The sequence below is a fragment of the Trachurus japonicus genome, chromosome 15, assembly GCF_045865225.1.
Source record: "Trachurus japonicus isolate A0001 chromosome 15, Traja_1.0".
NCBI classification, from domain to species: domain Eukaryota; kingdom Metazoa; phylum Chordata; class Actinopteri; order Carangiformes; family Carangidae; genus Trachurus; species Trachurus japonicus.
In genome coordinates, this window is record NC_140921.1 from 24,866,512 (window position 1) to 24,880,621 (window position 14,110).

A 14,110-nucleotide genomic window follows, 5' to 3' on the forward strand; every position below is an offset into this window, starting at 1 on the left:
TTTCTCCCTGGCCAACTGTCTGATGTCTGAGAGTCTGTGGCTTTTGCTTCCAGTGGAGCTTACCTGGACTGGAGTAGCTGGCAGTCTGTTTGGCACAGTGGGGAGAGTATCGGTAGCTCTTTTCTCCAGTCTTCCTGGTTTGAGTGAGTGGTCTGTGCTCTGACACTGGCCCCTGGATACACTCACCGGGCCTTCTGGGGACTAAAGAGATTAGTGACCTTGCTCTCTGAAGAGCTGCAGCTGCAGGAGCCTGACAAACTGACAACTTATCAAACTGCAGATCTCTTTGGACATCTCAAGGGAAGTCCACCTGTGCCCCAACTCGATGTGTTGTAACACATGGGGGTGTCTCTGTCGATGGCGGAAAGGAGTAAACAAGCTTGAAACTGTCAGTCAGGATCAAAGTCACATCAAACAAGCGTTTCAAATCTCTTTAAAAAAGCGTGTCCCCGTTAACAGCAAAGATGTTATGTGCTGTCCTGACACCCCGTCAGGGTCGGTGATGTGACCCGAGTGTGACAGAGGTTAGTGAGCATCACCATTATCCTCTCCTTCAGCAAAAACTTGTTATCCGTAACATTCTTGCTTCTTCTGATGACCCATGACACATGACTGTTTGGGCCTCATTAAGAGGGAAGAAGACACCTTTCAAACTGACCTGCTGCCTGCTGGCTGAATGTGGCCCCTTGAGGCCCCTTTAAAACCCTTAGTTATCAATTACTGAATTTTAGATGCAGCTCTAAATATTTCAAGGATGTAAACACTATACAAATGTGATTGCACCAGACCAACTATCCCACTCATGCAAGTGGAAAGCCCATTAATTTGCATGCGTTCGCATATCCCTGAAGATGGCTGCAAATCACTGACTAACAGACATTGCTACTCACGAACACAAGTGAGGGATAAATTAATAAATGTTCTTTATGAGAGTTTAGAAGATTGACATTGCAATTACATCTTTTTGGTAAGGAAACTATAGCCAGAAGTGGGTTAGCACATAGCTTAGCATCAAAACTGCAAACAGCTATCACTTTTTATGCTACTGTCTATTGGGGCAGCAGCATGTCCAACACAAGGAGACTGGACAAGCTGTTCATAATTATTGGATGGGTGCGCTTGGGAAAATTCTGGACACACTCAGGACTGTTGTGGAGAGATGAGATTAGAGATTTTATTTAATCCTGGAAGCAACTCAAGCCAGCTGTTTCCCACTGTTTCCGGACTTTATGCTAAGCTAAGAGAACTTTCTCTTTGCTTGCAGGCATCAGAGTGGTATCTTCTCATCTCATCTTACTTAACTTGTACTAATGAATGCACTAATGAAAATCTGGACATGCAGGCCATGGCGCCATCATGGAAAACCCAATATATTTTGTCTCTCTGTATTCTGTATTCCTCTTTATTGATTTCACAAAGCTTACTGATCCCTGTGGAGAAAGTGGGCCATTGTAGTGACAGAGACAGATGGAGGAGAGATACAGACCAGTAGAACAAGTAGATTCAAGGTTGCACTACTGTTATGTTATAGACATGAAAACATGCAGGCAAACTTTGTAAGCGGACAAGGTGCATTTCTTGGATGGTATGAACTCTTTTTCATCCCTCCTACAATATGTGTTTTCTCATGCTGATACAGTATGTCTAATAATACAGGTCATTTGCATATACATAAGATGCACAGAGCTCCACAGAGAACATGGTGGATGTAGGTGAAGAAGTTTTTAAAGCCTGTTTTCTCCAATGCAGTTCATGTGTGGGAGTTCAACCTTCTGAGGCCTGGTCTCACTTAAGAAGAGGGGCTTCCCTGACCACCTGGACAACATACCAGACAGTTCGTATAGTGACTCACTCAACCATTCAATGTCCAGCTGCAGAACACCTGGGAAGAGCTGGGCTTCCACTTAAAATACCATCCACATTATGCTGTGCTGTATGTTATCAGTTTGTGTGTCTGTCTGTGTGTTTCACAGAGTAGGCTAGCTGAGCCAATAGATCAAACAGCTGCCCCCCACCCCTCCACCCCATCTCAATTTAAACTGTCTAACCAACTCTCATTACTGTCTGGTCTAAAACTCAGTTAAATTTGGCCTGTCCCATTAATCAGGAAAATAACATCATTTAAAAAACACGAGCTGTCATAAATCTGCGTGATGAAAGGAGAGGAGACTGAGGTATGATACAATAAATTTACTCATCCTTTGAGGAGCCCAATGACATGTCCCATAAATAACTCCTCTTGATATTACGTCACCGTTAGCAGCTTATTCTCCTCATTTCTCCCAGCCTTGCACACACAAAAGAGTGCTAGCAGCATGCTAACAGCTTGGGCTTGGGTGCCATTGACACCAAGCACTGAAATCAGGCCACGGGTAACATTATCATCCATTTAAAGTCATGTTTTTAGACTCTTAGAAAATATTAACTTTCTTTTAGCTTATCTACCAGCTGCTGATGATATTTGTTAAATGCTTAATAATGAGATCAAACACTCTTCGTGAAGCCTTCTGCAGGCCCAGGTGATAAAATTCTGTTCACTCGACCCCTGTCACATTGTTTTCAAAATTCTGACTATCTTCATAAGTAAAATCCCCACCTATGACACAAGTGTTCACTCTTTCACCATTTAATTTTAATGGCATGGCTGTGTAATATCATATCAGTTATCAGTAGTGCTGCTGTGTGCATTGCAGAGGTTAATTAATGACACTGTGCTGTAATTATACAGTGATTTGCACAGGATGCTGCAATGGTGCACATTAAAGTTTATAACTCTTGGTGTAGAGCTACCCTATGATATCTCAAAATTCACCATCTAAAGCATCTAATAATCACTGCAGTCATTTACTGGCTCAGGTTTTCTTCCTGCTCCATATAGCTTTTCAAAAATAACTGACACAGCTTTTCCCGTGGCTGCGTACCCATCCTTATGGTCCTTATGTCGTTTTCTTACTAATACATGCTCTGCAGCAAAGTTCAGTGTTTCAAGAAGTCACCATAAAAGTTGATGTGATGGATTTCCAAAACAATCCTTAGGGCGACACTCCCATCCCCCCCAGTGGACTCATGATCCTGTGCTGTGGATGAGGAGACCTCTGTTTTTCAGGTCAAGGTCGGCTCCCTAACCAGTTGCTCCCAACCAACAAGTGCAGTTTCAGGACCCAAAATACACCACGGTACAACTTAAGCCATTACAAATTCATCAAACAAGTATTGCCAGAATGATAAACATGTTTATGAAACTGTTTGTTATAAAAGTCACAGATGTTGACTCCAGAAGAATCTTTTTAATAACTTCAAGCTATACCACAAAATGAAATACCAAGCAAGGATTTATAAAATACCACAAGTTGTGTGATATGTGTGTGTTATGTGGTGAGTAGTGCTGTGAGACCCTGTGAGATGCTGTAGGTCACAGAGAGATAAAAGGAGCTCCAGGCCTGTTCCTGGGCGTGTGGCCAAGACACTGTTGTGAAACATCCTGATGACACTAAAGCTCCCAGTAGGCTCATTACAAGGATGTCTTTGATAGATTTGAATATTTCATAAAAATGGACTCTAATGTGTGATCAAAAGCTTCTCAACAAGATAAACAAGGGCATCCACCAGTGATTGCATTAACATTGACTTCTGTCAGAAGTAACACTCAGATTTTTGTTTTTAAGGTTTTGTTGATGTTAATTTCAAGTTGTATTAAACAATACACATGTATGATTAAGTTCCCTAAGTCCACTATGTTTTATTCAACTTATTTGCTAAAGGAGGCTTAATGAGTGCATGCCAACATGTTCAGATCTGCAAACCTACGACTCTGCAAACTGCTTCAGTCCTTTCAGGTCGATTGCTAATACCAAGACAGGAATGTGTGTTTTAAATGTGTGCTTAACGCTCTCAATACCTGCCACAACAAATTATATTCAAAATCCCTACATTTAATTGCTTTCATCTTTGTACACATACCTATCCCACTGCACACAAAAGAGTATTTTGATAAAAGCAGCTGTGTGTGTTTTGGGATCCTGGGATTATAGACTTAGAAGGACATCAGCAAGACGATTTTACCAAGAAGAGCTGATTTATTTATTCATTGTCCTTCTGTGCCAAATCAGTCACTTTGATGTGATCAGGTTTTTTGTAGCTTTGTAGCTTTGCTTGGTCCACTAATGTGGTCCTTATTAATGGATATTGACTCAATGACTATTGAATATTGATTCACATGAGGTTGAAACTGAATTTTGAGAGGCCTTTGATTTTTTCTGGTATTTCTAGTTTTTAGTGAAATATTGGTATTCAGAGTTCCTACAGGATCAGTTCTGATGAATTTTACAATCTTTTGACTTTTCATCTAGTGCTAACATTAGTCCAACATCGGAATTTGTCTAATATTTTTATTCAAGCACAAATCCCCAATGACAATTTTACATTAGCTACTCTGTGTTTAGTGATCATTAGTAAATAAACAAGCTGACTGAGATAGTGAACCTGGTGAGCATTACCCGCTAAACGTTGGCATTTTAGCACAAATATTACGAGCATGTTCTCACAGTCTGGTCTTTTAGTGCCTTAAATGGACATGGCTATTAAGAGGTGATAATTTAGGAACTGTCCTGTGTGAGTTCACTAAAAGGGCAGCTGAAGGTCATCATCACTGTCAGATAAACACATTTAGGTACAAAGAGTTATAAGATAATATTTGACTGCCACCACCTTGAGATAAATATATAATATGACCATCAGATCACCTGTTTTTAGTTATTAAGGTATTAAGTTTAATCCTGAACTCTAAGGACAGTGTTGACACAAACCCAGTAGCGAGATACGGGAACAGGCTGGTTGTCTGCACAGTGAACCTGACCGGGGTCAGAGGTGAAGCGTAACCACTACTCCTGTCTTCACATGAATGACCCAAGGGAAGGGCAACAAAGAGATAAAAAGGGGAGGACAAGGGGAGTGGGGAAGCAGAATGACAGACAGAGCATTATTCTTGTGAAAATGCTCAGTCCTCACTGCACTTTCACTTTTCATCAAGTGTTTTGGCTGCACACGAGTTGAAGGAATGCACCGCGGGGCAACCTGCAGCTCACCCTGAGAGTGCACCGTTCCCCCAGAATCATCTCCCCACCCATCCTCACATTTAGTCCACGTCCAGACACGTCCACCTCAGTCCAAATTCAATATGAATCCTAAGCATTATTTGGGGAGAAAATGTACCCATCACTGTTCTCCTCCATTAAATAGACACGTTACGTTACTTACCTTTTCCATAATGCTATGTAGCCTAATGCTTTGTCTCGTGCACCATACAGATGTGAGACCTTTTTAGAGACATGTTGACAAGCTGCAGTGACTGATGTCAAGACTAATACATCTGCACAGTTTATGAAGTCAAAGAAAAGGGCCTGGCTCCTATAACCTGACGGAGGTAACTGAGATTAATGGCGCTTGCAGGTCATGTGCGGGCACGACAGAGTGTTCAATCCCCTCTGTCCACCTCTGTCTTTTACAGCTTTGTGGCTGCAGGCTGTGATGGAAGGGAAAATACACAAGCTTAACTTGGATCATTTCAAGGCATGCAGATATAAGTTAAATCTGCCAAAGAACACAAAAAACAAACAAAAAAACACTTAATCCAAAATCCCCCGTGGGCTCAAAAGATCCTCTCCGTCTGTTGATCAATCAGCTATAAACATGCTACAACTGTTGTTTTTCCACAAGCTGTTTCCTTCCTACACCTTGTGAAAAAGGTGTTGGCCTCCCAAATTAGATAGTGAGGTTGTGACACCAGCTATTATCGTCTTTACCGCAGACCTATCTCTGTGCTAGAGTGAAAATTTAACAGTCAGGTGGTTACTGTAAACTCTCTCCACGAATACAAATAGGCAGCAAAAACAAACATCTCCTTGGGGCTGCTAACGAGACTGAAGCATGCCCTCTACTCTCATTTTAGGTTTATAAGATTTCATCTTGAGCCGAGAGTGGTTGGCATACTTTTGTTTATACAATTCTGACAGCTTATACATGTCATATCTGACCATCATTTAGATCTGAAAATGATGTAGCATTAGTACAGAGCAGCTGGTAAAAAAAACACCAATTCACTGATAAACTGTATTTGTAGAGCTACAATCTTAAAAATAACAAATAACAACTGCTGCAGCTGCTTCCTCAGAAATATGATATCATCTTACATAAAGACAAACCATAAAATGTAATGTAAAAACAACATGTTGTTATTTTACAGTGAGTAATGTGGTGGTTGGCAACAGGTCTTGACCAAAAATATGTCTGCCAACCCTCATTAAATCATGAAGTGTAATTTCCATGCTTTGGTTTTCATATGGATTAAACAAATAAGATATGAATTGTTAATTACTGAGCTTTAGGAGAGCTGATAAGCCACTTTGTTACCTTTGAACACAGCCAAGCTAGCTTACTGTTGCTTAATATTTACAGTGCAGTCATTGATGTGAGGCTATTAGCAATTAAGAAAAAGAGCATGTTTTTCAAAACACTGAACTATTCCTTTAAAACTCTTAAGTGTGTAAACTTCTCATGATATTCTAGATTTCCTCACCACTCTGAGCTGAGGCTGAAGCAGCAACAAGTCCATGTTCACTTATGTATGTATGTACATATCTAAACACCGACACCCCATTTTTTCCACTCCAACACACCCACCGATACACACACCATAAATAAACGGTGAGCAAGAAAAATAAATTTGCCCATAAAAGACAGATGTTGCCATTGGATACATGATTAGACTTGGCTTCTTGCCTCCCACGAGAGAGAAAGATAACACTCCCATGGTAAATGAACTTATGTATTGGGTGTGCAGACCAGTGGAACAGTAGCAGCCAGTGCTGGAAAGTGGACACAACTCAGCCCTGAAGGCTTTCCACTGTGTAAGCCCTGAATAACACTTTTAAACCAAAGGTGATAAAAGGGCCAAATCCCAAATTTTGAAGGAAATCCCTTTCCACCAGCTCAACAATTTACAATCAGGCTTTTCTCAAAAATACTTAAGCTCAGAGCCAAACTCCAACATGTTATTAAACACAGCCAGTGAAGTGTCTTTTTTTTTTTTACCATCTAATGTGATACTGCACAGCACAACAACTGATAAATGATGCCCTGTGTATAATTAATACCTCCACAAAGAGAGTAATCCCTGCAGGTCTAGCAGCCTTAAAGACAGACACGTGCACTCAGTACTATAACAAAACCCTCTCATCCACATACTGTTTTCATAATGGGCCACTTGAAGAAACACTCACAGACTGTTTGCTCAGTCAGTGAGAGGTCCTGACTGTGTTGACTATTATTCTACTCTCTACAGGGTGGGCTATTTCACTGGAGGTATCAAATGATCACCTATTCTGTTTTCCCATGAGTGGATGTAGTGGTCAGAGCATCAATGAGCCACTGTGGAGGTGCAGGACTCTGACACGCAACCAAAAAGGGAAGCTGTCAATCAACTTTCAAGGTCTAAACCACCTCAATAATACTCTGTCTTCTGTCAGCTGTAAAATTTAATGCATATAGGGCAATTACAGGTTGTATTAAAAGAAATTGCTTGTGAGAATTTTGAAATGAGGTGATTAGTCCACTTTAAAACCAATAGGCACACATTTTACACTCAGTCATGCAAGTTGAAAGGTGGGAAAATAACATAACAAAATAAATGGCCTGTCATACAGACCATTTGTTGACTGTGCAGGATGCTCTTGGTGAAGGGTAAATAGGGAAAAAAAGGTGATGACTAAACTCTAACCCCCTAGCACTCTCCATTCCTGTCTGGCGTCGTGAAAGAAACTCTTCAGTCATGACAAGTTAAAAAACACACTCCAGCCAACATCTCTCCCCTGAGGGAAAGAGAGTAAGTCCAAGGTGTGGTTGCAGCTCAGGGATAGAGACTTGTGATCATTTCAAAGTTGGAGGACAAGCTTGAAAAAATGTAGTTGCAGAAAATGTTTGCATCTGCAGAGTCTGCAAACATCTGTAGGAACAGATGAACGATGCAGCTGCTGGGCCACATAAACCACAGGCAACACCACCAGCTGACCATAGGAAGGGCCTTTGGGAAAGATTTCAGTGAATTTTTTTAGTGAGCGGAAATAAAGATCTATGTCTGACCACAAGCATTCACACAGCTTGAATTACCCATGCTCTCACAGCTGGTGACCCCTGTCCGAGCTGAGTCTCTGACCTTGACCACAGCGCTAACTTCACTTATCAACGCTGTTAACGTTGTCCCTGAGGCTCTGCCTCAACCTTAGCTAACATGGTGTAGCCTACTCAAAGCTGCCAGCTTAATTCGATCTGTCATTCAACTTGACAGTCAACACAGCAGAACATGGCCTTTATTTTCATTAACAGCAATTTATCGCATTCCACATATCTGTGGTTGCAGGCGAAATCATTTTGAAGGAGGTGCTCATGAAATGCAAAAAAACTGGACTGCAGCACCATCTGCCTACAAGAGGGCAAGGCTACCAGAAACAAGTTCCTTCAACAGGTCTGTCCCAGATGTAAACTAGGAAAGATGTTTTAGAACGTATTTTCTTCATGTGTTTATCTCAAAATCAAGTAAAAATGTAGTTATAGGCCTTTCATCTTTCCTTTCTGGGATACCTCCAACCTTTAAACTCTTACTGATATATAGACATATTTTTTTGACAGCCACTAAGTGTCAACACAAATAGAAGATGTTACAGAGTCAGAAATCCCTGCACTCCATCAGTGCAGTATAACTAAAGTTTTCTGGATTGTGCATGACACAGTTGGGTGTTCCCCATTACATTACAGAGACTTTTATTTTCTTTTAAATCATTTTTCTTTGTATATATATGTGTGTGTGTGTTTTGCACAATATAACTGATTAAAGAAGGAGCAATGCATTTTCTAAGAAGAGGCATCTTTCTTTAAAGGAAGAAATGCAGCTGGACACATTTCAATGAATTTATTTATCGATGCATGAGGAGATAATGGGAGGTCATTACTTCTGCTCCATGAACTGCTTAAACTAAATGTTATAACTCATTCTGAAAAAAAAAAAAAAAGATGGGTAATAAGATTCATTCCAACTTTCAAATACAAGTTCTGTATCTACAAACAAGAAGTGCAAACTTTATAATACAAAAGCACCGTGTGGCAAATATTCTCCAATTACTGTCACTCTTTCATGTGTACAAGTACAGAGAGCACTTGGTGATCAAGACCATCAGTAAGTCTTTACATCAGGTAATGAGTGGATGTGGGAGATGAGGTTATAACAGATTTACAGAAACTTGCTGCCCTCTTGAGGCAAGAAAAAGATCTTTTAAATTTTGCAGGACATCATTTCAAGTAGTAAGAGAGTGTTTTAGTAGTTAAATATTACAGTAGAGAAAAGCATTAGCAAAGCCTTCCCAGAAAACAGGAAATTTACCCATAATGCTTCCAAAATGTCACATTATATTTACCAACCTTCAAAGGGTTAGACAGATGTATTGTATTGATCCCAAATTGGGACATGTGAAGATTTGTTTTCCATGTGATCCTAATCACCTTCCATATAAAAGAGAGGAATCCACTCTTATTTTCAGTTTTTTGTTTGTTTCTTTTTTTGAAATACAAGTGACGATGAACGATGAAGTTCAAAAGGCTGTTGTGTCGCCATAGTCTTTGTTCCATTTCGCATACATGTCAAGAGTCGCTGGGTTAGCAGTGGGCTTGATACGCTTCAGGGAATCCTCAAAGTCTTTCATCTTTATGTTGCGCATCTGTGAATGCACACAAGAGCACAATCATGACAGATGACACAATTATATAATGGTAAATGAGAATAAAAGGAGAACGATCGGTTATATTAAACAGTACTCTCTTACCTCGTTAGCAGCCATATACCGGACTTGGTCTGGTGCCAACTCTGTGAAAGATTTCACATTTAAAATCAATCAGATCGAGCCCATCATGCAGGACAGAGTATGTGATCAATACGATAATGTGACCAAGACATCATACCTCTAATCGGCCCCAGTGCAGCATCTTTGGCTAATGAGGTCAAATCACTTCCTGAGTATCCTGCAGTCAGTCTGTTGAGTTGCATATCCGGAAATTAATGCAAAGTCTCATGTAATTAACTTTGTAAAGGCTGTGTGGTACAAACAGGAACTCACTTTGCCAAAGTGGACAGCTCATTTTTGCTCAGTGGATTCCCGTGCTTTCCCAAAAGATTTTTCAGCAGCGTGGATCTTGTCTGGAGGAACAAGAGTTACATGAAATAACTGGATGAAATGGGATAGATAAAAAAAAAAGAGAAAAGATCACATTTTAAAGCTAACGAAAGACTCAATGCAGAAAAGACTTGTAAATCCTCTATATTAAATACCTGCTCATCTGGCAATCCAACATAAACTCTCTTTGCAAAGCGCCTGTAAATAAACACAAGAGGAAAAAGGTGGTAACCTTGTATTACAGTGTTGTTTTCTGTTATTATAATGCATGTATGCTTGTATAACATACCTCAGTACTGCTTCATCGAGCTCCTGAGGCCTGTTGGTTGCTCCCATTACGAGCACCCTATCATCCTTTCCTGACTGCACCTAAAACCAGAGAGGTACCGTTGTGAGAACAGCACCAGTGCTGCAACAGTAACTTTTTATTTAGGTGCCTACAATGTGGTTCATTAATAATTATCAGAGGCTGCACTCACCCCATCAAACTCAATGAGGAACTCAGTTTTTAGTCGACGAGCGGAGTCATTTTCTCCCTCCCTCCTTTCACAAAGCAAGCTGTCCACTTCATCTGCGTGTCAAATAAAGAAGTAGAGGTCTCTTTGTGAGCTGAAATCTGGTGGATAATTTCCATTTTGGGCACATGTACTCCATAAATGCAGTCATACAAACCCATGAAGATGACAGAGGGCTGTAATTCTCTGGCAACTGCAAAAAGTGCTCGTACAAGCTTTTCTCCTTCTCCCACCTGATGATGGAGATCACAGGAAAGGTTAAAAAAAACATGCATGCACACACACGTACAACGCTGAATGAAGTGTCAATATGGTACTAAAAATGTTTTCTTACATATTTAGAGGTCAAACTGGCAGCCGTGATGCTGAAGAATGTTGCATTTGCCTCAGCCGCAACTGCTTTGGCCTTGTGAGAGGAAGTAAAGTCTGTGATTTGATCGTTATCACTGAGGCGAGACTATCAAGAGCTACAGGCAAATGATAAAGCACAGTTAATCTGACTCTGACTGAGTCAGTTTGTTAACTTACCAGCATGGTTTTCCCATTTCCAGGCGGGCCAAATAAAAGCAAACCACGTGCTGGAGCCCTCAGGCCAGTAAAGAGCTGAAAGGCAAATGGCACGTGAATAACAGTACACTGTAACATGAAAATCTGAAACACCATAACTGATAAGCAGGGATATAATGTTCAGTGATCACCTCAGGTCTTAAGGCAGGTAGGATCACAATCTCTTGTAGTGCTTGCTTGGCCAGGTCCTGTCCTGCAATCTCTCCAAAGGATACAGAAGCTCCACTGCAACGAATAGAGGTAATGACTTTAGTGGCACCACATTTCTAGTCAATCAAACATCAATGACGGGAAAAGTTACATGGGTTTGTAACAGCAGTGCTTCTACATACTTGTCAATAATTTCATTCATAATCAAGTTGGCCAGTTTGCTGTCCACATTCTTGAAGTTTTTCATGTCCCTCTTTGGTGGCTGCTTCCCCGCTGCAGGTTTCCCGTTTTGAGCTCTTGAAGAACGCGGGGTCACCTGACCAGAAACAAAAAACATCCCCATGTGACTACACAGTTCATCAGAGGAAGACACACAAGTGGAAAAGTAGGACACACCTTTGGATCAGCGGGTCTAGCCGGGGGTCTGCCAGCTGTGGAGGGCCTGATGTTGCCCGGTACAGCTGTGTGGCTTTTGGGTACAGGCTTTGGTTGTGGATTGAGCCTCCTTTTAGATGCAAGTGTTGCCTCTGTGAAACAAGGACAGTATTGATTCTCAGCTTGTGTAACATGATCAATATTCGCTTGGTCTAGACGATAGGATGTCAGACAACCAAAATAGCACTTACCTAAGAGGGCGAGCCTGTCTTTTGCCATAGTGAGGTTGTTGACCATTTTGTCCTGAAGTCTCTTTGCTCGCTCTCGGTCCGCTGCTGAGAAAACACAGAGGTGTGAGCTAAACATATATGTCAAAACTACACGTTACACATCTGGATTGTTGTTTTCTCTTGTTTACCTTGTGCCGTGAGCTCCACTGCAATCCCCCTCTCCAGTTCCGCTATCCCCTTCTTGTACCACTGCACCGCCTCCTCCTTCTCACCTGTCAGCACAGAGGGGTCGAGGGGTTTAATACGAGCCGTCACACACTGAAACACACCAGCTAACACAGCGAAAACACAAACCTGTATCATCCTCGTCGATCCTTAGTGCTTTCGATATGTACTCAAACGCCTGTTTGTGGTAGTTTTTGATAACTTCACCGCTATCTTTGGCTTTGCCTGCGCTCATTTTAGCCGACATTACGATGCTGTCGCTTCAGACCCAGTCGCCTGAATGCTGCTCTACTGCAAAAATCTACCTAGTCGGTCTTTTTGTCACAAATGTACCAATAATAATGGCCTCTCATCACTACACAAACACAAATTTCCAACGCCAACTTCCGCTATTCCGTATGAGCTCGGTGACAGTCCTCTTGTTTTTGGGATTTATTAGAGGTTGATAAACGTTGAGGTGGCGCATCACCGCGACCTGCCGGTGGGAGTGTGAATTACAACATCAGACATTTGCAGTACAGGGGGAGAAAGGGGAAATGACTCGGTTTGAGTGAGCCGTTTTTTAATACTTGATGTGTGTGAAGAGTTTTGAAAACGTGTTAGAAGTAGGCTATCGTAAAAAAAAACAAAAACCTGTAAGATGCTCTACTAGTAGGCTACTGTTTCATAAGGTCAGAGTCCAGAACACGTGCTTCAACTGTTTGCAGCAAAGTGTAGCTCTGAGTTTTTACTCAACCTTTGCTTTATTTTTGTATGTTTTTGTCATATTTTGTCAACTACTGAAGGATGCATGTTAGTGCACTGTTTAGTTTCCACCAAGTCTCCTTCCCACACCTCATTTCGTGCACTTTTCTTTCAGCTCCTTGTCAATTAATCTAATGCAATTAGTGTGTCCTCATTTCCAATGACATGTCATTTATTTCCACACATAATGCTACTGGAGCTATTTTAAATGCACCTGTGCATAGTTTCAAAGCCTGTTACTGTAGGCCACTCGCTGATCCACACACCAGACAATACTAATCTAATATTGATCCTATTAATCCATTGTCTGTGGCCTTCCAGCTGCTTTAGCATAAAGATATGTCCAGTGGGTCTGCCCAAACCCAAGTTTAAAAAACCTTAAAGAATAGTAAACTAGTTACTGACACTGAAGGAGATGAGACTGGCTGGCATGCAAGGGCAGGAAATGGGGATGTGAAACAATAGAAGATGTAAGAAACAAACAGGAAATTCTGGTTTAGAGCAAAGACATTTAGGCAGAAAGAAGAAACACAACAGGCTATAGCCTAACACAAAACATTAATATTAAAATGCCAAACTGTGATCTTCTCAAAAAACAAACAGCAACAACAACAAAAACTGCTAGCCTAATAGATGGGATCATTTGTTTTTGGTAGATGAGGTTTTGTAGTGGAATGGATGATTTAAATGTTCTTGAAGAGATTTCTTTTTAATAATAGAACTTCCATTAATGTATTACACATGACATGACATTATGAATACCAGATTACACCAGTCTTGTTACATGTTCCCCTGTCTCTCATTTCCCACCCTTTTGTTCTGAATACTTTTCATCGATTGCAAAAAGACCAAATTAAAAACATCACAGTAAATGTGTTTATAAATTAAGACAGTAAAATTACAGAAAAGAAAACTAAAGGAAATGCTCTGGGGAGAAGTCCCTTCTTTTGAATGGCGTGAGAAGATGATTGAGGGTCTTTCAAATACAGAGAACAAGGGGTTATTTGGTTCCTAGAGCTACATTGTTTTTCTCCTGTGACAGGGGAACACGGGTGATATCTGGTCGATATCCCACGGACAGACCTGG

General features: G+C 40.9%; 2 protein-coding genes across 3 annotated transcripts in view; both read right to left on the reverse strand.

The window, feature by feature from the left end:
• The window catches only part of vit (vitrin), a 66,245-nt gene that overhangs the window by 32,806 nt on the left and 19,329 nt on the right, over positions 1–14,110 (reverse strand). The gene's annotated exons all lie outside the window — the stretch shown is intronic.
• spast (spastin) lies at positions 8,948–12,675 on the reverse strand. 2 transcript variants are annotated; one of them, XM_085800720.1, is made up of 16 exons: positions 12,409–12,675; positions 12,243–12,326; positions 12,076–12,156; positions 11,846–11,976; positions 11,632–11,765; positions 11,431–11,524; positions 11,261–11,335; positions 11,067–11,138; positions 10,890–10,965; positions 10,697–10,788; positions 10,507–10,586; positions 10,373–10,415; positions 10,161–10,240; positions 10,006–10,076; positions 9,870–9,910; positions 8,948–9,764 (listed from the first exon to the last, which is right to left on the reverse strand). In XM_085800720.1, the coding sequence occupies exons 1-16, from the start codon at positions 12,524–12,526 to the stop codon at positions 9,639–9,641; spliced, it is 1,398 nt and encodes a 465-aa protein (XP_085656846.1). In that variant the 5' UTR covers positions 12,527–12,675; the 3' UTR covers positions 8,948–9,638. The 2 variants fall into 2 exon arrangements, with proteins under 2 accessions (XP_085656846.1, XP_085656845.1); XM_085800719.1 differs by having other exon boundaries at positions 12,076–12,159.

Coding starts and splice junctions, on each gene's coding strand:
- spast (XM_085800719.1), bottom strand. CDS start 12,526: ATGTCGGCTAAAATGAGCGCAGGCAAAGCCAAAGATAGCGGTGAAGTT. Junction 11,766..11,845: donor CTAGACCCGCTGATCCAAAG/GTGTGTCCTACT, acceptor GTTTCTGGTCAG/GTGACCCCGCGTTCTTCAAG. Junction 11,336..11,430: donor TACCTGCCTTAAGACCTGAG/GTGATCACTGAA, acceptor TTTGCCTTTCAG/CTCTTTACTGGCCTGAGGGC.